The sequence below is a fragment of the Echeneis naucrates genome, chromosome 11 (assembly GCF_900963305.1).
Source record: "Echeneis naucrates chromosome 11, fEcheNa1.1, whole genome shotgun sequence".
NCBI lineage: Eukaryota > Metazoa > Chordata > Actinopteri > Carangiformes > Echeneidae > Echeneis > Echeneis naucrates.
In genome coordinates this window covers 14742100-14769085 of record NC_042521.1, presented here as the reverse complement: position 1 = coordinate 14769085, position 26986 = coordinate 14742100, and the positions used below count along the sequence as shown (strand labels likewise).

Below are 26986 nucleotides of genomic sequence, written 5' to 3'. Positions count from 1 at the left end.
AAAAGTGGAAGCACTTTATTTGTAAAATAAAAGCAAAGAACTTTGATTTCTGGATTTAAGAGTCATATAATATATAATGTTACAAGGACAATGTAGTCATATGGTACAAAATGTGTCAGTCTGTGTAAACCGTCAGAGGCCAATGTTTCAACCAGCAGAGAAATGCACAGTAGTTCGGAAAAAAATGAAGGCATGTGTGGATTATTTGTTGATCCAGGAATAATCAAAATAACTATTTTCTAAAATGCCCCTGAAAATGTGGCTGGAACTGCGCGATGAATAGCCATAAATGATAACAAACAAGTTATCGTTGGTTCTATTGTTAACACTAAAAACATTTCAATAATGATATCAACTTTGGAGATGACTCGATTCCACTGAGCCAATATTCATGATGGCTCCTCAGGTGGGTTTACTCCCCAAAAAAGCAGCAATCAAATGGCAGCTTCGACAGAGAAATGAAATTTTTAAATTAAGCAATCTAATGCAAATAGAATGTTGCGAAACATACTCAATATTTTATGATTTAAGCATTTTATTTATCATTATATGTTAACACCATAGTTTTTTCTCTACTATTTACCCATATATATTCAAATATTATCTAATATATTTTTATTATCTAATAACTACAGCTGAGTGGCAAACCAACCGTGTCACATTTGCTTTTTATTTCCCCTTGTTGACTGTCAGCATGGGAAGATTGATAAATAACTCTAGGCTTCTGACGCAGAGGTGACTTTACTTCTAGGTTAACTTCCCGGCAACTCCTGGGAGACATTCTGAGATGCTTGAGAAACAGAGGGCATGATCCTCATCAATTGTCTTTGTCAGAACTTATTCCTTCTCAAGGTTTCTTGAGATGTATTTCTATGGCAGTGGAACAGCAGCTTAAAGTAAGCTTCTCTGGGTTCAGTGGCCAATTTTGCCTCCAGATTTAACGAGCTCCAAACGTTATCACTGAATGGCTGAATTTCGTTTTGTATATCCTTTATACATGCAAAACTTCCCATGTTTTTGTGTGCCTAGTGAGGCGCAGCAGAAAAGGGAAATATGTGCCATTTGACAATATTCATTTTCCTGAGAACAGAGCTAACCTTCAACACAAAGTCAAGATCAGGGCTAAAATCGACCCCCAGTTTCATTTACTTATTTCTTAAATATCTGCACTTCATCATAAGGAAAGCCAATAAAAATAAATAACATATTGACAAAAAATAAAAAATATTTTCTTTGTGTGATAATAGAGACAGACGAAATAATGCATGAAAAAATTCAGTGGAGAAATTAAATAAGTGATGGTGATTCGGGCCACATCGTATGTGTTACACGGATTTACATTTAACACTTGTGTTACTCTCCTTCTATTCTTTCACTACCTGCACATGAAGGCACAGAGGCGGGAGGCAGGCTGCAGCATTTGCAGATGCTGTTAGTCACACAGAGAGGGTAAAATGGTGTGATGTCTCAAGTCCATCATTCAGTCATCTTTGCTGTGGCTCTGGCCGTTGGAGCTTTTAAGTTGGCTGTCGCAGAAATTTCGAGGATGGTCTTTAAAGTTGAGGGATTGCTGGACAAAGTATGGATGTTTGTCAATGAAGTTACTAAGTTCATCTGGAAAAAAAGGGGAAAACAACAAAAAGTTATTGCTGTTATGAAGCATCGCCAAAAGGAGACTGGAAATTTTATGTGATTCAAGGAACATTTCAATATCATTGTCCTATTAGTTTTTTCATATTTTATATTAAGAGGAGTTAGTATAATTACCATGAGGATCCCACAGTATTACAGAGAGGATAAACAACTACCATTCATCTAAATAATCTATTCCACACATTATGTGCAGATGGGCAATCTGCTGGATTGTTTCATGGTAAAAGTAGAAATCCCTTTAAAGGAGAATATAAAAAGATAAAGTACACAGACAAGCTTTGACAATATCTAGAAAAGACAGATGGTGGATGTAAAAGGGAAAAAAAAAACAAAACAAATCAACAACAGACGGTACTTATCCTCTTCAGTAAAGCCAAGGAGAAATCAAATGTGATAGTGACAGCACACAGGAAATGGGAACACAGACAGATGCTGTCAGTCATCTGCACAATAGGCTCATATGTTCCATTGTGCTGCAATTAATCTGACGATTTTTGTACTGACGTTATCGTAAGAATTCTTTATTTCCAAACTATGGGTCTTACCATATGTGATCTTTGCTTTGCCAGGTACGCCAAGAACTAAAAACAGGGATGAAAGCTCCACCTCTTTCACACCAAGCATTATTTCGAGGATCCTGGTGAGGTCCTCCTCTAAGACTTCCCCTGTCTCCTCGCTCTCATACATCTGTACAGCAAAATACACTGTCAGAGTGATCATTTAAAAATCTACATCAAATGTGCAGGTAAATGCACTCACCTTGAAGGCCAGTCTGAGGGTCTCCATAGATTGTGATGGCCGAAGAACAGTCGACAACGCAATGACATAGTGTCGTACGTCTATCAAGCCATCTCCATGCTGGGAACCAAACAGACAGAAGTAGTAAAGAAACAAACCTGATCCCATGTGAAAATGCCATTTTCTGCAAATGTGTAATCATCTCCAGTTGAGATGGAATTATCTGAGCTCAAAATGCGGTAGAAAAAAGACCACACAAAAGAATCATGACCACTGAACCGCAATTCACTTTCAAGAGTTTTATTTTCTCAACTGGTTTTACTGCTGATGGTCTGATTTTGGAACTGGTCAATGTTCTCACAATTTCAAATTTGAAGGAGCTACATTAAAGGTTCGGCATCTCAAAAAAGTCACTCTTGTGCATATTTATTGTATAAGCTTGGGATTTAGAATTTCTAAAAACTGTTATTTTTATTCTCACTTGTAAGAAACAGTTCTAACCATTGTCCACTGACCTAATTGAAAAATTAAAACTAAACAAAACTTAAACTTTGAATCACTCAGTGTTTACCTGGTCAAAGAGGCTGTGGACTTGTGTGAGCATGTCAGTTATTGGCAGATTGAGGAATTGGGCGAAATCCTCTAAAGCCAGCCTGTCTTCATGCAGCTTCCTGGCTCTCTTGGCCTGCTCCTTGAGCACCTGGTCTGTGGTTCCCGCTTTCAGTCTGGGATGGCCAAGCAGAAAAGCAAACCAACGACAACAACAAAAAAAAGATGATTTCATAAAAACATAAAAATAAAAACATATGGGATTACCTCTTTATTTACTGTAACTGTCTCTAATTAACCAAATAATCAGATGATATGATCACAGGTATGATAATTTGATGCATTTCCTAAACATAAATCCCGACTGTAGAGGACTAATATCTGTGGCAGTTCTTTTAACACATATTCAGTCTTGGCAGAACAGTGCTGCTGTTTAATGCCAAACCTTTTCAGCTTTAATTTCATGTGACTGATTAAAAGCGCTGAAACACAACTCCATGTCTGTGATTCTACACTCTCACCATTGGGTGCCAGTGTTTCTTTATCTTAAATTCCCTGAAGTCTTGAATGACAAGTGGCCCCGTACCCCGTCAGACCAGTCCATCAAGATTGTCCCACTCACCCTAAGCGGCACACCAGCCGGTTAAACTCCAGCAGGCTGCTGCAATCATAAATGCTCAGCGGGCCCTGTGACAGGCTGATGTCACGGTCATCAAAGGACAGGTCTGTGAGTGGCAGCTCCAACGCCCTGTCAAGAGTGAGAGGGTGGTTGGTGAAGACCCCAATAACATGTGCAATGCTGATAAGACACTTATGTAAAAACACTAACTCACACTTACTTGGCCATGACTTTTCTGACATTACTGGCAAACAGGGCAGGGTTTTCCTTTTCCTCTTCTGATGGTGTGTAAATAGGCAAGTACTGAGACAGAAAAAAAAATACAAATTGAAGTCTGTCAGTAAGTTGTGAACAGGTCCACGGTATAATATGTGTAACTGAGAGTCATATTTAATCACAATAATTCTCTAAATCTAGGAAGAAGTAAAAAAAAAAAAAAAAAAAAAGTTTTCCTGATGTCTCTCACCCACCTCAATCTCCATTGGATTATGAGGCTGGCAGAGGGTGAGCCATAGGATCTTAAACCTGGAAGACAGGAGAGTTGACTTTGTCTTCATATGATGGGAAATGATAAGGAGGACACCATAAATATGATGGATGGAAACTGAAGACTGAACAGATGGTACTAAAGATAATGGAGCTTCCCCTACAGCATCATAGTGTGTTCCTCTTTAATGGAAAACAGGTCACTGGTACTGTTCACCATATACTTTGAGCAGTTGGCAGTGGAAATTGTATGTTTGTGCGTATGTGCGGAAATGTGTGTGGAATATGGTGTATTTAAGTGTGTAGGTATATGAACAAACAACAAAAGCACTCACGCTCTAGGTCCTCGCCACGTCCACGTAACAGTATCCTATGGAGAGGAAGGAGGAGGAGGAAATGGCTTAAGGCAAACACACAAATGCCTCTATTGTCAGTTTAACACAGCTCCACTAACTCTCTGGCCTCATGTTTGTGTCTGTGTGAACTTACAGCCACATCATCTATGTACTAATTACTGCTGACAAAGGTCTAAATACTGTGAATCTGATACTTTTATAGCCTGGTTACTCTGAGCAGCTACCTACATCTTAGAATAGATCTTTATTGTCATTGTAACATGTACAACGAAATTAAAATGCAAACCCGTCAGTGCATCATTCATACAGTAGCTCTATCAGGAGCATATAGAAGTAAAACAACAGCGAAAATAAATAACACACCAAAACACACCATGCTGTTGGATAGAAACTGTTTTTGAATCTGTTTGTCCTTGTCATAATTAACCTGGACTGTCTGCCTGACAGCAGCAGTTCAAACGGGGTCTGTTTAGGTTGGGAAGTGTCCTTTATAATGTTCTGGGCTTTTTTTAAGGTCCTCCAATGTGGAGAGAGGGAGAGAGCCAAGAAAGCCAGAAAGCTGCACGAGATGAAAATTCATAGCGAAACATTACTGCAATTAAAGCTTCCTAACTAACTAAAAGAATGGGTTAAGTTGAAGTATAGAGCATAGATATTCAAAAATGCTGATGAGTTTCTTGAAAACCATTTGCTGTTAAATTTCGGATTTACCACAGTAGGTGCATGACAAAAGCGAGCAAACCTATGTGCCTTTGTACATACTTTTATCTATTTGTTCAAATGTAATAAGGTAAAGCAATGGGATCATTAGATTGCCCTAAGATTATATCCAACGATGTATCTCTGGTCTGCTCTGGACTGAGGAAACCACACAACATGTGTGAACACAGCTCAGATGTGATCCAAGTAGGATACAGATGAATCCAAAAAAATGCAGGTAACATCACATTTACAGCAGGTCCATGCAAGACATGTGGGCGCTGCTAAATGATGCTATCAGCTTCTCTTGTTCACTAGCCCTGTACTAGTCCATTCTCGCAGCTCTCTGGCTTTGTGTAAAAAGATGGAATAGCAGCAGAAAAGAAAAGTACAAAATGAGGACACATCACACTGTTGTCTGATGTTGTTTGAAGTTTATTCCTTTTTTCTTAGCCTGACTTAGCTGCCTTGTAGTGCCACGTTGTCACTAAAGTCATCCCAGTGACTAAATTTGGGACAGGGGGAAACAGACAAAGCTTTCTCGGGAAACAAAGAAAAACTAGGTAACAAGAACTGCATAATTCATGAAAATGCAAGGATAGGTGCTGAGAGAGATACACGACACCTTTATGTGTGTGTGCGTGCGAGGGGGAGACAGAAAGAGGGGAATGAAATATCATCCCACTAGAACATAGAGTCATTCAACACAAGAGACACACATATCAACAAGAGGGAGGGAAACCATTACATCACAGATGTGCGTCAGGGAGTATAGGTGTGTGCACAGTGAATGTGTATGTGGAGTCAGGATAAAGTTGAACTGTGGTCAAGGTCATTGGTGTCAAAAGAATGAAAGGGGTGTACAATAGAAAGAGAAGGGCTGAATGCAGGCTGTTTACCAGTTTGTTTGGGTAGCGCAGCACCACTGGTTGTACTGGGAGTCCTGGGATGAAAGCACCTGAGAAAGACAAGAGAGGAGGGAGGTGGTGAGAAGACAGTATCATAGGGGACAAAAACAATTCAGACAATTGAGACAAAAAAAAAAAAAAAAAAAAGAGGAGCAAATTAAAGCGCAAATTTACTGACTACTTACTAATACTATTATCATTGTATGTATGTTAATAGCATGAATAATTAACTAAAAGACTCCACTATCTACCACAAGCCGCAGAAGTTTATACAGATTTTAACTGACTTGAATGTAGCAGAAAAAAAAAAAAAGGAAAAAAAAACGCTGATCAGAGCTGAGTTGTGTGTACCTCATAAGTGAAAAGCCCCACAACCTCAGGATAACCTGTAGCCCCAGCAGACAGCATCTCTGCTCAAAGTCTATAATGTACTTATGGTGACAGACAGGCCAACTGAAGTTACATACACTATTTATGACTGGACAAAGACCTATTCAAGCTACTGTGTGAGTGCTGAATAGATTAAAATAGGATATGTTGATATCACTCATGAGAAAAAGGTTTACCGCTTAAAGGTTTAATAGATTTCTTGGCAATTGGCATTTCTTGGTGGAAGCGAGAGCTTTATATGCAAAGGTATTAATGTGCTTGTAGATAATTGCCTCTCTACACATCCAGAAGACACAAAACCATTTTAGCTTTGACTGACAACTCTGAAAAGTCTTGGTTGTTTTGGGCATGAAAGTCAAATATTTACACTTCTTCTATCTTTGTTTGTCTCAGCCAACTCCTGAGCAAAGCATGAGGCTCTTTAGATGCTGAGTTTTCCACTTTGCTCATGAGTGGGTTTCTCAGTGTGTCTGTCTACCTTTTTTTTTTTTTTTTTTTCCTGGGAAGAGTGTACAAAGGGTTTATCAATGCTTATTTGTTGAGGGTGACTGCCTGTAGCTGCTGGAGACAGGGCTGATGAAAGCAGTGAACAAAAACAGTGAAGCTGTGGACCGCAAGACCAGAACAATGAGCTGAAAGATGCTATGATATTCAATAGAGTAGAGGGGAACTGCAGGGGCGGGTAATAATATCTGCAGTTTTTTTAGTAGAAAGCATTCCTTTCTGCTCGACTCATCTTGATAAAAATATTCTTTCAGGTCATCTTAAATTTTTAATACACTGTATTTTAACTATTTATTTATTTATATAGATGTAATCTACTCAAGTGCATTGGCCAATTAAAGCTAAATTAAGTGATAGGCTGTATACAATTTTAAAACATAAAAAAAAAAAAAAAAAACACCAGAAAACTGCTCAAAATAGAGCTCAATATTCAACACACTGCTTATACAAGTATAAATATATAAATTTGTATAATTAAGGAAGAGGGTTTAATTACTTTATTCCGCTTTATGGCACCAATAAAGGTGGTGAAAAAAAAAAGTTAAAAAGTTAAAAGTTCCAACAAGTTCCAAACTTCCGTTTGTTAAATTAGAACAAAATTAAGCAATGTAAAATAGAGCATGTCTATCAAATCTGACCTTCATTCAACAAGGAGCCAGGGGAGAAAATAGGACTGGCTGCACTTAGTGGTCACTAACACTACAGAAGAAATATGAGTAAGCATTTAAAAAGCCTTTTCAAAAGAGAAACAGACTGGAGGCATCTGTAGAGCATGACATACAAAGGTGGCACAACCGATTTTGCACGCACATACGCTGTTGTGCTGGCAGGCAGAGAAAAAACAGAACTAGAGGAGACACATCCAGAGAGCACTGGCACCACATAACAGACCGAATAAGATGGACAGACATATAAACATGTAAGCAAAGCAGTCCCATGTGTGACCAACAGGGCTTACTGGGAATGACAGAATTACAGACTGGAAGAAAGGGGATTAGACAGGCCAGGCAGGGAACAATGCCAGGCAACGCACACACACAGTGGGCAGAAAAACAAGCCAAAAAAAAAAGGGGGGGGTCAACACCAAGGTGTTGTGTTGTGTTGAGATGTCCTTTAGCAAGATACTGAACCTCCAAACCTGTTGGGCCAAGTTTGAAACGAATTTGCCCTGACATCTACACTTTCAGTTGGCAACTATGCAGCCAACTTCATGCATTAATAATCATTTACAAGTCTGGGCACACTAAATGAAATGAATACTGAACACAGTGATCACACAGACACACCCCTGGCCAAAAACCACACAATGCCATTGTGAGCTATGGCTTGCTCTGAAGGGTAATAGCTCTCATTGGGATTTTAGGCAGCTGATACAGTTTGAACTTCACCAGCAGCAGTAGCAACACATTATTATGGTGCTACAGCCTAAAGAGCATGAGACGTAGACTAAAGGTTTCACAAATAGTATCATGTAGTAATGGAATACCACAATTATGTGATAATCTACATAAGAAACAACTCAAATGTAGTATCAGTCAACATAGGTTGAATCACACTAACATCATACCTGCACACGAGCCATCATGAGCAACAGCAGCAATAGCTTCATTGCTACAAAGTTTGTCTCTCAATGTGATGAACTCTGAGATAGCATGCACAGCACTTCAAGCTCTAAATACAGTGGCTATAGTTTTGAAGGGCTGTGCAGCTTGTTTAGATGCTATTGATAAGCTTATGTTGAGCAGATAAGAGGTTCATGATGCTTACCACCTTATTTTAGCATGTTAGATTGCTAAAATGACAAGCGCTACACACAGAGCAGTTGAGGTCTGGTCTGGCCACAAACAGAAGCATTGGGTGCATTAGTGTGAGATTAGAAGTCAAGGGACTGTTGCATTGGATCACTGTGTTGAAGACAGAGCTGAAGTGTAAAAAGTTTTCCCAACTTAGATTTGGGTGCTGACTGAAAAGATGAAATCACAAATATTAGCAGGTTCATTCATAAGGATGGCCGGGTTTGTTTTTATTGAAAGGGTACAGACCCCAAGAGCTGGGTGAATGTTTTTGTCTGAAGTACTCAAGACAATATATACAGGGACTGTGTCATGATAAATCTATATGGATAAGTGTAGAGAAAATCATTCATTTCTGGCAGCAACTAGAACTCAAATAAAAGTGGTGAGTTGTTCAACACTTGATCAATATTTTCACAATAGCAAAGTATCTTTTGAAAGAACCAATACATCATAGGTTTCTTGTTGGGATTCACCTCCCCTAAAACTGAAGGACTTTACAGCAAACTGCAGCTCATTATCAGCTGTCAACCCCACAACCCCAGATAAAAGCTGATGATGCTCCCTAACAGCTGGATTTATATATAAGTGATACGATGTCAACTTTGTGTGGACAACTTATTTCCACTGTTCCCCAGTGACCAAATATCAAAGCAATTTTTCTATCATTTCTAAAATCATGATCATGTTAGCGCACGAGTGCTTGAGAGGATCTGAAAAAGATTTCACTCCACTAAGGCCACTGAAAATGTGCAAGGACACACACACTATCACTCCTTTCAACCTGGTTTGAAGATCAGCCTAAAGGAGGAAGGGGGCTGAACACATACCAGCCTTGAATAAGATGAGACCCGACCTGTTGGTGCATGTCCCCTCTGGAAATATCATGATCTGAAAAAAACAAAACAAAACAAATCTCCCCATTAAAATCCAATTGACTTTAATCCATGTAAACTGTGACTCGCAGCATTTGTGCTGCCACCTTTAAATTCTTGTGTCGTGTGAACTGAGCTTGTGTCCTTGTGTCTGTATATTTAGCTGTACGCACTGCGTATGTGTAGGTCCATATTCACATACCTGAGGCCACTCTCCTCCAGATTGTGCTCTTCGCTTTATTTCCTCTACAGTTTTTCTTCTGGAGTCCTGGTCCGACCGAAACACAAACACTGGCCGGATATAGCTTATCAGAGCTAAGAGGAGGATGAGGAGGCCAATTTGGGATATATGCCAAATAAAAAAAAAAGAAAATAGTCAATAGTTATGGTCATCTTCAGAACAACAACAAAGGAAAAAAAATTAATTAAAATTGAATTAGAGGAATAGAAACGCACATGAAGTAGTCAGGAAGTGAGAGAGGTAAAATTTTGAATGAAAGCTCGCTCTCTCCAATAATTTTTACCAATATAAGCCCATATTTATGTGCCCCAGTGGATCCGTCAGCAGTGTTTACTGTAAACAACTGCTCAAATGATTTCAGTGATAGTAACAGTAAGGTAGCATTTAATTGATTTCATTATCAATTTAATGGTGATTTTTCTGTTGTATGTTGTAAATTTCCTAACATTCAAAATAATATCTCACTTACAACTCACTTATTATTCGCAGTAATCTCTCATTACTATAATACTGCATCAAAATTAGAGGGACAACACTGACTTTTTATGCAGAATATCATACAATGATCATTTCTGACACTGTCCTGCAATCATAGCCACAGCTTTACCGTAATCCTTACTGTCACAGTGAGTTCAAAATATGTATTTGAATATGAACGATGGGATTTGATGATGGACAATTCAGCATTTAATTAGATAGAAAAAAATTCTAAATATTTTAAGCCAAGCCAAATATTGAGTAAAACTTGAATATCTGAATAAATTCACTTTACATTGTAGAGTAATTGAGGTTCAATATGATCATGAAAATGTCACTACAACGCTCATGTTGGTCAGTCATGTTTTTGACTCACTGCCCCAAATGGGAATGCTCCGGCTCTCCAATTTTGTGACTATGGAGCACATGGTCATGGTGACTGGGATGGCATCAAAGTAGGAGGAGTGTGGAGCCACAGTGAGGATGGGAACTTCAGAGGGTGCTGCCTGCTCTCCTTTCACCTTGATCCAGTGGAAACCTCCGCAAAACCACATGGCTCTCATGATCACTCGTAAACACAGGTCTATAAACCTGGGACACGCACACAAGTGATGGCATAGCTCAGCAGCAGAATAACTGAATTTAAAAAAAATTATAATAATAAAATGGTGCACACTAACAAAAGCAGATAAATTGGCAAAGGGATTGCTGGTTATAATAGTATCTACAGGATGCAGTAGTTTTCTGAATTTTCTGTCTATAATTCTTAGTACCACACACACACACACCTCCTCCCCCATGACTGTGGCTCAATGACACACTCAGAACGTCCCAGGGAGGCTGTGAAGGCGAAGGGCCAGGCCAGCAGCATGAAAAAGGACACCAGTAGCAGCCGCACGGGAAACACTGTCACTGACATTAGTCCTATCTGAAAAAGAGAAAGTTAGAAAGAAAAAGGCAAAAAAATTAGGCATACAGTCATACTGTGACCATTTTGATACATTTCCATAAGCCTTTATTCACTGTACAACTGTTAAACATTCCTGCTTATGACCCAAGTGTCAAACAACATGCTGTTCATTCCAATACAGCAAGAAGACGCTCACACATCCTTCAGGGTCAGGAGGACGAGGCACACATTCCAACAGTTCCCACTGGAAGGAACAAACATCCATCTATCAATTACACACAAACGTGTAAACACACACACACACTCTGCCTCATCACTCTTCATTTTATCCAGGAGGTTATAATCTCTGGAACTGAGAAGCTTAAACATCCAATATCTGCTTGTTTATATAATCAATACTCGTTTCATACACTAGAAAATATTTCTTTCACCAAAAACTACTCGCTCTTGTTTGTTAAGTATAATATTACAACAGCTTTTGTCTCCTATGTATCCTATTTTGTTGTTCGGTGTAAGTGTTTGTATGCACGAAAATCTGTCTACACTGTCGCACATTTAAAGCAGAAGTATATCTGATCAGAGTCTTGCTTTTGCATTCCACCATTGAAAGTTTACTGTGTCAATAGTTGTGTAGGAAATAAGTTGATTCTAAAAACAGATTGTGAAGCAGAGTTCTACCACACTGCAAGAGAGTTTATTGAAGCAAGAGTTTAAAATGAGAAGTCAGCTGACTGGAACGATCACACCTTTTCACTTACTGTGTAATCAGAGAGATGTGGTGTGTGTGCGCATGTGTGTGGACAAACAGGGTCAAAATGTCACCACCCACAGTGTAAATTCAGATTGTGTGACATTTTAAGATCCTTCCTCATCTTGTCTGACCCCACCCTCCCATTTATCTCTTCACTCTAACCCCCCACATTTTTCTATCTCCTGTCCTATCAGCCTCCCAGTGTACTTTACCATACTCTCCAATCCCAGAGGAACTCCTCTCCTCAGCTTTCCATCCATCAATCTCTCACTTCCTACGTCGATTTGCTCAGCTTCATTTATCATGCCAACTGCTTTCCTCCTACTTTGCATTGATGGGCTTTTTGTTGTTACTCTAGGGAATCATGTCTAACCTCTTCCCTTCATGTCCAATTCCAAATCCCCTTTCTTCTCTGTGAATTTCTCTCCCTGGATGAGCCCAGGTGCACACTGCAGGACTGTATTAATAAATAAACAGTAATGGGGATTTATGATGCTCTAACGCCTCTCCGCCCCTCCCCGCCCTCACGCCAGACGCACAGTGCACTCATCATCAGAGCTTAACGAATCCATCTGGGAGGATCTTCTGACATTTTCTCAGGAGGTGGCATGAGAATGAGATGAGGTAGGATAGAGCGGGGTGATTCATAGTATTTTATGTACAACCATAAAACACTGCTGGCCATTTGAAATTTGCAATAAAAATACTCTTGTTCTTTGTATGCTTGTACTTTGGCATCACATTCATTTGAAAGCAATTTAGATATTTTGCTCTCCTTTGTTTCTGCTACATATCGAAGTATAGCAAAAGGCACACACGAAGACCATTGTAACTCAGTCCAGAGCGTCATTTCAGGTATTTATACTTTTGATCAATGAAGCTCTAATGGACCTCATAGGCATTTAGTTTGGTGCTGGCTATATTTCCATGCTGTTAACAGCCATATTAAATCACATTTTTAAAGGCCTATGTTTTTAAAAATTATAAATATATATATATATTACTAAGAGTTCTTTTTAATGTTAGTGCAATTGCATAACCCTAACCCTGTTAGAATGGTCTTAATCTGAAACTGCTGAATGTCATGATCCATTCATCATGAGTCTCTATGTCTGGAGAATCAGATTTGTGGGCCAAGATATCTCTGTGGCATTACAATGCTTCATTTATGTTGTGACACAGTTTGTGCAATTTTTATTATATTCCAATTCATTGTTAGCACCAATTTCTATTTATTTTTAATCACTCATTTTCATGCACTTATCCATCAGGGTTGCAGGGAATAATGGAACCAGGCCCAGCTAACGACCTGTTCTAAGGGGTAAACCCTGGACAGGTCATCCCAGCCTATCGCAGGGTGAACATACAGGGACACATGGTGGCAAACAAACATTCACACTCACACCAATTTAGGATTCCCAATCAGCCCAGACATGCATGCATGAAAGCGAAAGAGGCGGCAGTATGTAACATTAACGATAGAGGCCCTGGAAAGAATCAACACAGCCACAGGGAGAGCCTGCTACCTACACGCATATTCAAACCAAGTGCTAAACACTGACACACTTCAGAGTGGTCATTTTCTAATTCATCAATTATATGATGCTGAAGATGATACTAAAAAGTCACCTAACTTTCACCTGATATGAGTAATCACTGTATTTATTACAGTGAGATTTTGACCGCACTGCTACATAATATCAGAAAAAGCTTAAGGGCAAAAATAAATGTCCGAATGTCTGCTGCTGATGGTATTGTGTAGAATAGAGGGGCAAATGTGTTTTGACCTGAGGGCAAAGACTTAATGACTTAGCCATTCGCTTGTTTGTTAAATATTCAGAAGTCTCTGGGAAACAATAATGGTACTATTATCTCCTAACACTAAGGAGCACAAACCTTCTGTTTGTATGTATGGCACCATTAAAGCTGTCAGGGGGCATTAAGTCATGAAGCTATTTAGCTCATCCTACAACATTTTTGCTTTCTCAACACATACAAACACAGCAGACATGTCAGTCAAGTGACCTCAAATGCAAACACAGACATAAGCACGCATAACATGAACAGACAAACATGTGACACGTCACATTAAATATACACACAGACACACAATGGTGGTGGGAATATCGAGGAGAGGCAGGAAGAACTTAGTCTCATTTCAGTTATTAGGATGCTATGAAAAGCAAAAATGAGCTGGTTTCCGTGGTCTGATATGAAAGCCAATTCAACAAATTGTGGTTTTGGACACTTTGTGGAAACCCACAAGAGCTTTACTTATGTCACCATGGATTCTGGGATATTGTGGACATTTTTCACAATTTCTTTATGCCTTATACAAAACTATTAAATTAGAGATTGTATAAATGTATTAAAAAAAATCTTAATGCCAACCCTACATGATCAAAATAAATATTTTTTCAGCAAATATTACCAGATGAACACTGACACAGTACTTCCCACTTTTCTACAGTCATGCCACATAACAGTCACCTCCCCAGAGCAATGTGGCCCAGCACACTTTTAACTGCTCTATATAGTGTAGTGAGGTCTAATTGCTCTTGGCTAATTGTTTTCAATGAGCCAAGGGGCAGAGTGCTCTGATTTCAACCTGGAGTCAAAAGAATGAAAAACTCAACATGTCGCTGGTGTGTGGACCAAGGTCAAAGCCTAGGCAGCAGAACCCGATAACTTGTAGCAGTTAATTACAAATTTGTCTCGCCTCTTAAAGTAAAATGTGTACAAGAATGTTTGAAAGTAAGGCCCTCTAATGGACTGGCAACCTGTCCAGGATAAGCCCCACCATTGCTTGGAACATTGGTTGGGATTTGCTCCAGCACTCCCCACAACCCAGACAGTGGTAGAAAATGAGTGAGTGAGAGTGCAAATTTTTGAAAAGGCTGTGGTAGAAATTAACTGTCAACACCAAAATAGCCCAATATTTCAACTCCCTGATTAAGTCATTGATATTTTTAGCAGTTCAGCCAATCAGTTTGGGGAAAGTGCACCTCTCTGCTTGATTTTTGTCTGCGTGCTGATAAGTTGGCAGCCATGTCTGTATGATGTTCACTGTTCAGCAATGTGTGACTCAGCTGGAATTGGTGCCATTGTCTGTCTGTCTGTCTGTTTCACTTGCTGGACTAATTGGTCTATAGTGCTGTTGATGCTGTTAAATGCAAAACAAAACGTACATACAGATAAACAGACACGCACACATACTTTTCCAGTAAAACCAAGAGCCAGGAGGAGTGATGCACTTGCAACCAGCAGCAATTCTCATCTCTGCATCACAAACAGATTCAAAAGCAAGCACATGCCTGTCACTCAGTCATCAGATCATATGTGTTTGTTCACATGTGACTGCTTGCATGTCTGCAACTGAGTCCATGCACATTAGAATAGGAACAGGCAGTGGGAAGTGTGAAACACACACAGACACACACATGTCCTGGCTACAGTTCACTTGACCGCTGCCATCAACTGACAGACACACTCGTGTTTACAAACTACTATTAACTACTATGGAAAAACTGACAGACTACTAATAAAAGTGCGCAACAACAATAACTACACAATGCAGAAAGCCAAACTGGAATAGTTGGAAGGTCTTCAGAAAGCCAAACTTTTAGAGCATGGTAAGAGGAAAGGCAAAGAGTCTGGCTTTACCACTTGTCTCTGACTGACTGAACAGTATAAAGGCCTTCCTGTGCCTTGTGCATTGTATGTTTTGCTGTGAATGAAAGCACACATCTCTCAGCCCTGGGGCTATGGGGAAACAGATAAACTTGATGGCTGCAGAACCAAGGGAGTGCTCTTCCTTCTCCTGTCTGAAAACACACACACACACACAAAAAACAACAACCCCAAAACAATAGGCTTTGACAGAGTAGAAATGAATTGCTATCTGCTTCCACTGCAGTTTACCTAGTAGTGTAGCTTAATAAACAAATTTCTCTAGGAAAAAATAAAGAACCCAGCTGAATGATATTATCTCATTACCCAGACTACATGAGCTATGTATATCAAGGGCATCCATGCTGTCAGCAGACCCCACCAATCACTAAGGATGAGACCCCATTGATCCAGCTGATTGATGAAGAGGCATTTCAGTCTGATTCTTGGCCTGCAGCAGTGATTCCATCGATCGTGATGGTTGATTTAGTATGTAGCCACAGCTGTCCAATTGTAGCAGTTTCTCACCTTCTTCCTGCATGTTCATGTTTGGTCTACTGACTTTGACTTTGGAAACATATGCATTCTAGTGAGAACTACTTTGAGAACTGCCAGTAATTATTTAAGTGTAATGACTACAAATGAAAGTCGGCAAGCTGTCAGCTAGTGCTAACCACATGAAAACACAGCGTGCTGTATGTTTCACATATGTGCACACTCAGCTGGGTTACAAGAAGCAGCTAGAAATGTGAGAATGCGGGCAGAAGTCAAGCGCTTTTCACCACAGACTAGCAGGAGTCAGTACAACAATGCACCCAAATTAAGAATAGAGCTTGCGTTTGTTTGGATTATACTTAGTAAAACTACTTCCTATTGTCGACAGGAGTTTGGGTCAAAATCTGATGCAAATGTGCAACATGCAAATCTGGTCAATCAAGATTTAACTCTGGCTTGAGACATCCATCCAGGAAAATATGGGCTAGTGGTCAGTCGCGTAATAACGCCACAGGGATTTACATGGCAGTTAAATGAAATAGGTGGCCATGTTGCACAGATGCTGCACTGCTTTTACTTCGGTAAAACGCATTTTCCAGTAGAGCTGCCTTATGCCAAAGACACGACTTAAGCTATTTACCTTGCATCTATGAAGTAGTTTATTCTTGTCAATGCAGACTAAAAAGGAGACTTAACTCCTGCCAAGTCTGAGAGAAAGACTGAGGGACATCGAACATCGAACTTACCTGAATTAGGGAGGCCTAATAAATAGTTTGTAAAAGTGTTCAGGAGGAGTTTGCTTTGTCTGTTTTGGCTGTTTGTTGTCATATGTTCCACTTCAGGTGAATCTTGCGCTCACCTTGTGAGTGACAGCTCTGCTCTTCACTTTAAATGCGTTTCCCCCAGTGTTGCGTCTTTCTTTCTAATTATTCATGACATGGCAACACATGTTACATCTCATTGTGTAAACTGGGCCACAACAAAGCCAGTCTCGGCTCTGACAAAGCGCTTAACGGGCAAAAGTGTTGGATGCACAACATAGATAAAGTACTTCAGAGGGGCTTAGTGTGGCAAAATGGTGTCGAAGTGCAGAAAACTATCTTTCCATCGCGCTTGTCTTACCTTTATCTTCTCCGCCGTGGTGAACTTCAGCTTGTGGACGAAGGGGTTTCGACCCAGCCTGAGGGGACGACTGCTTGACCGCTTCATAGCTCACGACCGGACAGCCACAGAGGAAAAGGAAAACGCGTCTGTCCCCGGTCCTCCGCGTACCTTCCGCCGGCTGCTGACGGACTGACTGCTGAGCTCACTGCAAGCCGCAAGCTGGCCGGGACACACCAGGTGACATCCGCCCAGGAGGCGCCAAAATAAGACCCGGCCTCAAGCACCGTTCAATGGGTTCGACCAAGCAAACAAACATACAAATAAATAAGTGCGCCCTCCACTTGGGTATGCCTCAAGTCTACACTATGCGTGTTGGGATAAAAAAAAAAAAAAAAAAAAAAAGTCGAATCTTTATGTGTAGCTTCTTCGTTTTTTAATCTTATGTTCCCTAAATCTCCGATGGGAAGCGACACAGCATGCAGTGTGTGAAAAACATTTCCTTATCCCAGCTTTTATTTTGAAGGTGAATAAACACGTTTTTGAACCAATGAAGTGCACTTACAAGCATGTGCACGTCAAGGATAGTCAGAATATTAGGTGCACAGCTGGAGACTGCGCCGGCTCTGCAAACACCGAACACTCTGCGATGTTTTGTCAGCCTCGCTTGTGCCTCTCAGCGTAGTGCAAATAGTTAAAAACACTGTCTTAACATGAGAGGAAATGTCCAATCTTGTGATATCAACAACGCGAGCTACTATATGAATACAAGTATACACATATTGGCAGACTTTGCATGGTAGATGTAAGAAAGGTGTCTGTGTAAGTCCTGCACAGAGAGGCTTTATTAAGAAAGTGCTACAGTGTATTACTTAATGAGCAATCCTGAAATCAGTCTTTTGTAGACAAGTGCGCGCGCGCGCGCACACACACACACACACACACATACACTAACAGGCAGCTGGTAAGATGGATGTCTGTGGAATTTGGGCTTGAGATGTTTGGAGTGATTGACCTTTGGCATCCAGTTTGTATTTGAAGCTGAGCTTCCTCCTGCATTTGATCCACCCATCAATTTCTTTTATTTTCTAGATGGTAGTAACTGCTGCTTTAAACAGACTTTGATGTGACTCAAAACCATAGATAACTGATGTATCTGTAAATTATACCCTGCAGCTTGGATTATCTCTTCCACATCAAAAATTTATGTTTTTATTGTAAACTACCACACTGCACACTGTGCCACAGATGTAATTGCTTGTTATTATCGCAGGGTCTTCCTCTTTCCTGTGGACAAACTTCTTAGTATTCCACTCTAGTTTACAATATTTCAATACCTACAATTGGACGCTTTATGTGTTTGTGTATAGCCATGTGATTCTGTGAGATGTTGTGCCCCGAAACCTAACTGTACAAACACATAGTTGAATAAATGAACACAAGAGTTTATTGTTACTTGTACCTCCATCGGTAAATATTAACTTAAACTCTAAAGGCGGAGTGGCATTTGAAGCTCAGTATTTGTTGTCAAACACATTTCAAACCAGACAGGTTGCCTTGTCTGCCAAGTATACATATTGCAGTCCGTCAGTGTCGTTGTGTTCACTGTGCTTATTCTGTGCTTCAGTAGTAATACAATGATACAAATGATAGCCATAGACTTTTAAGATCAACAGTTAGTTTCTCACGTTTGAAATAAATGACAGGCAACACAACAGTCTCCGCAGTCTTTTGGGACTAAATTGATGAACACTGACATGTAGGAATCAAACGATGATAAGGACAGTTTGTACTGGAACACTGCTTAGAAAAAGGGTCTCAAAGAGACCATGTGTAAAGCAGGCTGGAATATGTATGTCTGTAGCAAAGACTTTGGCTCCCCCATGTGGACAAATCATGGAAATTAAAGTAGGCTGAGAGTCTCACTTTTATGTGATCAAATATTAGACCTGAGAAAACAACTTTTATCCAATGGGGGAGTAAAAGAAAGTTTCTCGTTTAATACGTTTAGGTAAATGAAGACCTAATTTAAGTAACATTTTTTTTCATCCTATAACGTGTATGTGCTTTGCGGAGACAGCTCTATTTTTATGTAAACTGCCTTCATAAAAATGTAAAATACTATGACTGGTAACAGTGCTGTGCAATAAATTTTGTCTTAATAATTCACATTTTTTTAAAGGGCTCCTGACCTTACAGTCCCTTATAGTGCTTTAGTTTAAATTATATGTGGTTTTATACATGTCATAATTCCTTTAGGAGAAACAAAACAGCTGTTGATGTAAAATCTGAGGACTGTTGTGTAAAGGTCACTGTGAATGAAAAGAAAGGTCATCTCAAATTAATAGATAAAATATTTGCATTTACACCTGTAATTTATAATTCCAGAGCATTGATAAAAATCAGTCTTGAGTTACTTACTAAAGGAAAATTAATTTGCTATTCCTTGAAATTAATTTCCCAGTAATGGGAAATTTATTTTTATTCACTGCAATAAATCTGTGCATTTTTGTACACTGCTGTTGAAATGGAAACAGGAGGAGTGAAAAGGGCTGTAAAAGCTCTTTACCAAACAATTTATTTTTGCAGCACAGTTCTTGTCAATATTCATTATAACAAAGCCATTTTCTCTAAACCAACATGCACCATTTTAACCTTGCCTCTGTTTGTGTCTTGGATTTGTCTTGCAGTACACAAACAGACGTCCCCTCCGGCGAACAAAGAAACAGTCTTTGCAGCGCCTCTTCAATGCACTTCTGGTCTTCATCCCTGCACAGGGCTGGATGCAGCGAAGATGCTGGCACTGTCCCAACAGAGATGGTCCACATTGAGAAGAGGAGCCAGACAAGGAGGGTTGTATGGGTCTGACTGTGGCTGATGACAGGATCAATGTGCAGGGAGCTGTGCTCAGCATGTATAGGCATCTGTAAGCACTCGCTGCCGATGAGGACAATGTCAGATTTAATCGGCTCATCTGGGCCAGTTGGTGAGTCAGGGAGGCAGCCAGGTGTTTTAACAGGAGGGGTGCCATGGTGTCAGAAACTGCAAAGAGAAGTCAACATATAATTCACATTCAACTCCAAGAAAATTACTCAAAAAAAAAAAAAAGAAAACAAATTCCAAAATCTTTCTTCATTACATAGAAGGCATTGAGAACATAAGTGATCAATGTAAATCAAAATTGTCCCATGGAGGTGTGATTTGGAATCATAATCAAAATAACATTTACAGGATGATTCAACTTCAGTGGAAATTCCTCAAGACAAGTCAAACATGAGGCTCCATAGTGTGTGTGGCCTCCACATGCCTGTATGACTGTATGACCTCCCTACAACACCTGATTCCCTCCCCTCACAGACCTGGATTAAAGGAACAGTCAACCCCTGGACAGTCTGTGGTGCAACATGGCATTGGTTGATGGAACAAGATATGATGTCCCAGATGTGCTTGATTGGATTCAGGTCCGGGGAACGGGCAGGCCAGACACACGCTGCAGCCACATGAGGCCTAGCATTGTCATGGATAAAGAACCCAGGGCCCACTGCACCATCATATGGTCTCACAATGGGTCTGAGGATCTCATCCCAGTATCTAATGGCAGTCAGGGTACCTCTGGCCGGCACATAGAAGGCTGTGCAGCCCTAAAAAAAAAAAAAAAAAAAAAAACCCTCCCCACATAATGAAACCAGTTATGCTGGAGACATTGCAGACATTAGAATGTTCTCCACGGCGTCTCCAGACTCTGTCCCATCCATCAAATGTTCTCAGTGTGAACCTGCTCTCATCCATGAAGAGCACAGGGCGCCAATCTTGGTTTTATCTGGCACATGCCAATTGCCCTGCACAGTGTTGGGCCATCCACAAGCCCCACTTGAGGACGTCGGGCCTTCATACCACCACTCATGGAGCCGGTTTCTGACAGTTTGAGCAGAAACATGCATATTAGTGGCCTGCTGGAGGTCCTTTTGCAGGGCTCTAGCAGTGCTCCTCATGTTTCTCCTTACACAAAGGAGGAGGTAGCGGCCCTGCTGCTGGGTTGTTGCCCTCCTACGGCCCCCCTCCACGTCTCCTGGCATCTCTTTCATGCTCTGGACACTGTGGTGAGAGACACAGCAAACCTCCTTGCCACAGCTCGCATTGATGTGCCATCCTGGAGGAGCTGCACTACCTGAGCAACTTCTATGGGTTGCAGACACCACCTCATGCTACCTCTAGGGGTGTGAGCACTGACAAAATGCAAATGTGACCAAAACACCAGCCAGAACCACTCCTTTATAGGGGTTGTCTTGCTAATTGCGTCTCATTTCCACCTCCTGCCTGCCCATTTGCACAACAGCAGGTGAAATGGATCTGTTAATGAAATTTCATTGACTGACCACTCCATTAATCAGCCCCACTGTGATGTAACTTGAGTCTGAGTTTCCTTAACTGCTTTCCAACAATGCTCTCTCTTGCTGTCAAAAGCATTGTGCAGTATTAGTTGTGCAGCATTACTAACACAAATATACATTAATGCCCTCGGTGTGCAAAATGCATTGGCCACCCAGGTACACCGCGAACCACTATGAAAATGTCAGTCATACGAACCATTTAACTAACCCCATATTACAAAGTAAGATTGATCCTTCGAGATGTAATTTAGAACATGTGATATGCCCAATTGATTTTATCCCGTAGCGAAATAAACACACACAAATACTGTCATATTGTCAACTCCCTGAAAAATAAGTAAGAGACCGGCCGGTGTGTCAACCGATTTGGTTCCCCCCAAATTCCGGTTCCCCTTTACGCTGATTTACTGCTGAGTCGTGCGTAGTTGCTAAGTTACCGTGCGTACTTAAAGAAGAAACCCAAATAGAAACACAGCTGGATGTACGGAAAGCGACATGGAACAAGCCAATGTGTAGGTTACTGGTATGGTATTTATTATCTAACAAAATAAATTGAGAATGCATTTGTTCGGCCATTCTTTGTCAATCTTTGTGTAAATGGATGCCAGCTAGCATATCTGTGCGAGAGTAGCCTACGTTAAGTAAACCTCACTGCCGGATCACTGACACTAGTTAGTCGCTTCGAAATGGACTGCTAGCTAACTGGTTAGCTAACTGGTTAGGATGCTTGGCTGACGAACTGATGACATTATTTTTGACGTATAACGTAACTATAGCTTACCATTTATTTGGAAACGGACAGAGCGCCTCCGAATGACATATTTCTGCTCCTCGGAAACACCCACCGGATAGTGTCCGTATGTTTCAGAATTCACGAACTGTTGAACACGAGTTTACCATTTTAAGAACACTCACATGACAAACGCTCATCCTGGCCGCGCTTTGGGAAACTGGGTTGGGAATTAGTTTATGTCCTGGGTTAGTTCCAAGTAAGTGCATGATTTATAGGAAAGTCAATGATCCATTCACTGAACACTTCAAACATTTTTACACATTATCTGTTATCTCTTGCACGACATGCCCATAAAATAGGCTATAGGTCTACATAATTATCATTGATCGATCAACCTCGATTCCTGGCTAGGGTAGGTGATGTAGATGTACAATATAATGTTCTTCTGTATAATGTAATGTAAGCCGTACTCTGTACGTCCCGGTCCCGGTGCGCCCCTTCTAAGTTCAATGCGGGACGATTCCGTTTTTCAAATGTCGATTAGCGACCCTACAGCCCGGTGTTGGTGTGTGATGGCTGCGCAGCACGCCGATGAGACCTGCTTGTCACAGCTGACCTGCTAGCGCCAAAGCGGGACGTTTAAAAGCCCAATGCATTGCTCTCTGACATGAGGGATTTTTTTCCTAAAAAAACAATGGATGTAAACAAACCTGTCAATGCTGCGGCGCGGGTTTAAAACAGGGAGTATGCCCTTGAATGTTATCTTTCAGACGCCACCGCACGACTGCGGTGCGAGTTTAGCTGTCGATGACACAACTGCTTCCGGTTCGCGTTGGTCCCTTTAATATTAATCCCGCGGTAGGGACTGTCAGACAGTTTCCTTGTTTTACTTTGGGCGAACCGAGCCTTTACCGCCACTAGCAGAGCCCAGATCCAACATTACCCGTAGCCTAACCTATTTTATTCTAAAAAATGTTAGCTTAATGCAATGACTTAAGTACTGTGAGGAAAGATACACAGTTTTCAACTACTTAAAACCTGGAAGACAAAACTGGGGGTCAAAATCCATCTTACAACTCAGGATGCAGCTTGGGAAGTAAAGACTGTTTTCAACATGGCGGCCGCTGTGGGCAGAGCTCTGTCCTTCAGTAAAAATGCTAAGGTGCTCGTTTCACCTTTGAGGCTTTCTGCTGTCCCTGCTCACCGCTACAGTGTGGGGGTCTCCAGCACCGGGGAGCCCATTACGCACACTGGTCAGGTAAGTTTAAAGCTTTCTGTTACTGGGTGACCCGACGCTACAGCTACAGCTAACTTTAGCCACCGTGAGGCTAATAAGTCCATTACCGGACAGCCATCTATTCTACTTAAACAGCTATACATTCATTACAACGACATCAATATGAAAAAAACAACAATATACTTTCGGTTTAAAGTACAATGCATGTATGTGGTGCTTGTCACTATTAGTTTCCATCTCCTGGAGAACGGGCTCTAAGTAGCTAAGTGGGTTTCATGCGCAGCTGTAACCTTTTTCCTCAAGCTCACGAATTCAATGTTTTTCTTGCAGGTGTTTGATGAGCAGGATCACAGAAGAGCTAGATTCGTTGGCAGACAGAAAGAGGTAAGAAGTAGCCGCCAACTAAACTTAGTAACGACCAGGTGGCAGCTAGATTAACAGGACTGTTAGAACAAATGACGCGACTGCCGTTGTGCAGCACTGGTGTTGCACACATGCTGTTAGTCCTGTGCATTCCAATATAGTAGAATACATGGTGTAAAACTCTGATTACGGTTTTCTGTTCCTCATTCACAGCATAAACAAACTAAAAACGTGTATCTCTCATAATTGTCACAAAGGAAAAAGCACTTAGTGAGGGCAAACATCAGGATCAATACTGTTATGTTCTCAGTTTGTCTGCTGTCTCTGTTGCTTACTGACTTCTCATAAAAATCAAGCTTTACTAAACAGATAATGATAGAAATTTGGTTTTATGATAGGTGAATAAGAACTTTGCCATCAAGTTGGTGGCAGAGGAGCCAGTGACTGACATCGAGGCCAGAATTGTGTCCTGTGATGGAGGCGGAGGAGCTCTGGGCCACCCCAAAGTCTACATCAACCTGGTGAGTCTGCACACACTCGTCAAATAAATGGTCTGAATGTCTATATTGACCATTCCTGGAGGTAAGTTGCTTCTTTGCTTCTTTTTAGTTAGCAGGCCAACCAGCAACATGACTAATTCAATATTCACAATAATACTACAGGGAGAGCCAACTGTTACTATCCAAATAAATACTGTCTAAGCAAAAGGTGTGGGGAAAAAGAAGGAAGGGCTTTATTGGTGGAAAATAATAGCCAACGACAAATATCCATAAGAAACCACAGATTCCAACTTGAGGTCCGGAGTTGCAGAGTAAAATCAGAGATTTGCATGCAACCGCATACACAATTAGTCATGCAATCAGAAGTTCAAATAAATTTGCAGGGGGATGAGTGGTTATTGCGCATGTCACATTATCACAGCATCATGGGTTCAACTCTGACTTTCTGACCTATGCTGCATGTCATACCCACTCTCTCTGCCACTTACTGTCCGAAGGCTTGAAAAGCTTGAAAACTGAATGGGGGGAGCCACAATTTGGATTGTGATTGTATGCAACATCTATAAATTGTTTGGGAAGAGGCCAGGATCTGCACACAACTCTTATTGGAACCTGAGACAGCTGTTTGAACAACATTATATTCCTGCTGGATATGACTTGGTGAGGGACAGTGGATATCCCTAATTATATCTTAGTTTGGTGGCTCATGCAAGGTGAGTTTTTATTTTTTTTTTGTTTTGTTTTGTTTATTTTCAATGCATGCATTTGTTGCCAGTTTTTAATGTAAAATTGTAGAAAATGTATGCATTTTGACGAAAACAGTACTTTTGTAAACAGAACCTAATTGGGTCTTATATTGAATATGTTAATTTCCCTGTATTTTATTTATTTCCGTGGGATGTTGTACGAATGGTTTCACTGATATGCACCGGTCTTTCATCAACTAATCTGTGGTGGTGAGATTTAAAGTCAGCCGTAGCAACAGAGTCGTACTCTTGGTTTAGGAGATTTCATCTGTTGGTGTTAGAAGCTCTGTGAATCAGATTTAGAGACCTTCTAATTAAACGATTTAAGCGTGACCAAGTTACTGCAGAAAATGTCTTTGTAATCTATTTTCTGATGATCCACTGTTTACATGGGGAAATGGAACGAGAAATGTTTTTGCTGTAACTGTTCTATTTGTATTGGAAAGGCCCCGCATCGTAAATACTAACTTTTTTTTTTTTTTTTAGGATAAAGACACAAAAGTGGGCACATGTGGCTACTGTGGGCTACAGTTCAAGCAGAAGCATCATCACTGAAACTTTTCCTCTGTCATTGCTTCTCTGTATAAATTGCCATATTGGTTAATAAATTATATCTGAACTGTACAAGTGCATTCCTCTTTACAGTGCTTGTTAAAATCAGTGTTAGAATATTAAGATCTGCAATATTGTTCTATAATGTACAAAATTACCCATAATTACATACAAAAATACTTATAATAAGGATTCTTTGTGTGATAAAAGTTAACAGCAAAAAATAAATTTTTCACTAATTAGTTGGGAGTTTAATTCTTGGAACGCTGTGTTGTGTCAGTTATCCAGCATGACTGGTTAGATGCAGTCCCCACAGTAACAGCCAGAGGTCAGCAGCACCTTGCAGATTTGTACTTAGTTGGGAGGGCAGACAAAGAGTGAAATGCTCCTTGTTGCAGAAATTAAAGTGAAGTTCCAGACTTTGTTTTCCAATGAATAGAACAAAGGCAGTTGTTTAAAACCTGACACCAAAGGGACTGCATATAGTAGTACCGGAAATTTATAAGAACCCTAAAAAGACGGAATGTAAATGTTAAACATAAATGCAGATGCTGTCTGCTGCATTGTTGTCTGCACACCCAGGATTTATTTATTTCCTCCTCAGGAACTGATTCCCTCTGATTGTGACGCTCTCATCAATGACTAGGGTTAGATGAGTCTTTCTGTCCCAGCTGTTTACTGTAAGGAGAACTAAAAGAACCTTAGCCTTCCTTGTGCAACCCCCCTCCCACATCCCCTCCCACATCCCCTCCCACCACCAGTCTGTGCTGTAGTGTCTCGCTCTACCAAGCCAAGAAGACATCAGGAGGGAGTCAGCCTGATAAGACACAGCAGCGCGGAACAATACATGTTTGAAGAAGATCATATATATATTTCATCAGGCTTATTCTCCGTAGACCTCTGCATGCCAAATTGGCCTGCGCTTGGCTCAGGCACCAGACAGCACTAGCCTGTTCTGTCCCCAGTGATGCAGCCAGTGGAACTGCATTTTCCACACCATGGAGCTCAGGTTGGGAGGAGTAGTCAGGCTGATATAATTGGCCCTGGTGACTCCTGAAAGTGAGGCCTATGCTGTAGTTAACCTCATCTATAGTCAGACCACTTTGGATGATTGAAGGGGAGAGAGGTGCATTGTTAAAATGAGGCAGGCGAGTCAGGTCAGTGTCAGAGAGCTGACTGGTTGGTCTTGCGGTTGGTAAGTCTGAGTGGTTCAGATGTGGTGGTTGATCGAGTTGGAGGCACTGCCAGGG

At 40.7% G+C, this 26986-nt stretch overlaps 2 protein-coding genes across 2 annotated transcripts; one reads left to right on the top strand and one right to left on the bottom strand.

Moving 5' to 3' along the window:
* lpcat1 (lysophosphatidylcholine acyltransferase 1) lies at positions 1-17397 on the bottom strand. Its single transcript, XM_029513873.1, has 14 exons — positions 17236-17397; positions 11077-11216; positions 10665-10879; positions 9773-9885; positions 9526-9586; positions 6000-6058; positions 4381-4415; positions 4030-4084; positions 3780-3862; positions 3563-3688; positions 2963-3116; positions 2413-2511; positions 2199-2340; positions 1-1614 (listed from the first exon to the last, which is right to left on the bottom strand). The coding sequence occupies exons 1-14, from the start codon at positions 17320-17322 to the stop codon at positions 1481-1483; spliced, it is 1503 nt and encodes a 500-aa protein (XP_029369733.1). The 5' UTR covers positions 17323-17397; the 3' UTR covers positions 1-1480.
* Positions 17398-23424: 6027 nt separating this feature from the next.
* On the top strand, positions 23425-25808 carry ndufs6 (NADH:ubiquinone oxidoreductase subunit S6). Its single transcript, XM_029514123.1, has 4 exons — positions 23425-23596; positions 23906-23959; positions 24337-24459; positions 25671-25808. Exons 1-4 carry the CDS (start codon positions 23453-23455, stop codon positions 25737-25739), a joined length of 390 nt encoding a protein of 129 aa, XP_029369983.1. The 5' UTR covers positions 23425-23452; the 3' UTR covers positions 25740-25808.
* Positions 25809-26986: the final 1178 nt, after the last annotated feature.

Bases quoted from the DNA above. Each gene is read 5' to 3' on its own strand.
- lpcat1 (XM_029513873.1), bottom strand. From the start codon at position 17,322: ATGAAGCGGTCAAGCAGTCGTCCCCTCAGGCTGGGTCGAAACCCCTTC. The intron at 3,863-4,029 runs GTGGGTGAGAGA...TTTCTGTCTCAG, and splicing joins ATAATCCAATGGAGATTGAG to TACTTGCCTATTTACACACC. The intron at 2,512-2,962 runs GTAAACACTGAG...TTTGGTTCCCAG, and splicing joins TCCACAGCCTCTTTGACCAG to CATGGAGATGGCTTGATAGA.
- ndufs6 (XM_029514123.1), top strand. From the start codon at position 23,453: ATGGCGGCCGCTGTGGGCAGAGCTCTGTCCTTCAGTAAAAATGCTAAG. The intron at 23,960-24,336 runs GTAAGAAGTAGC...GTTTTATGATAG, and splicing joins TCGTTGGCAGACAGAAAGAG to GTGAATAAGAACTTTGCCAT. The intron at 24,460-25,670 runs GTGAGTCTGCAC...TTTTTTTTTTAG, and splicing joins CCAAAGTCTACATCAACCTG to GATAAAGACACAAAAGTGGG.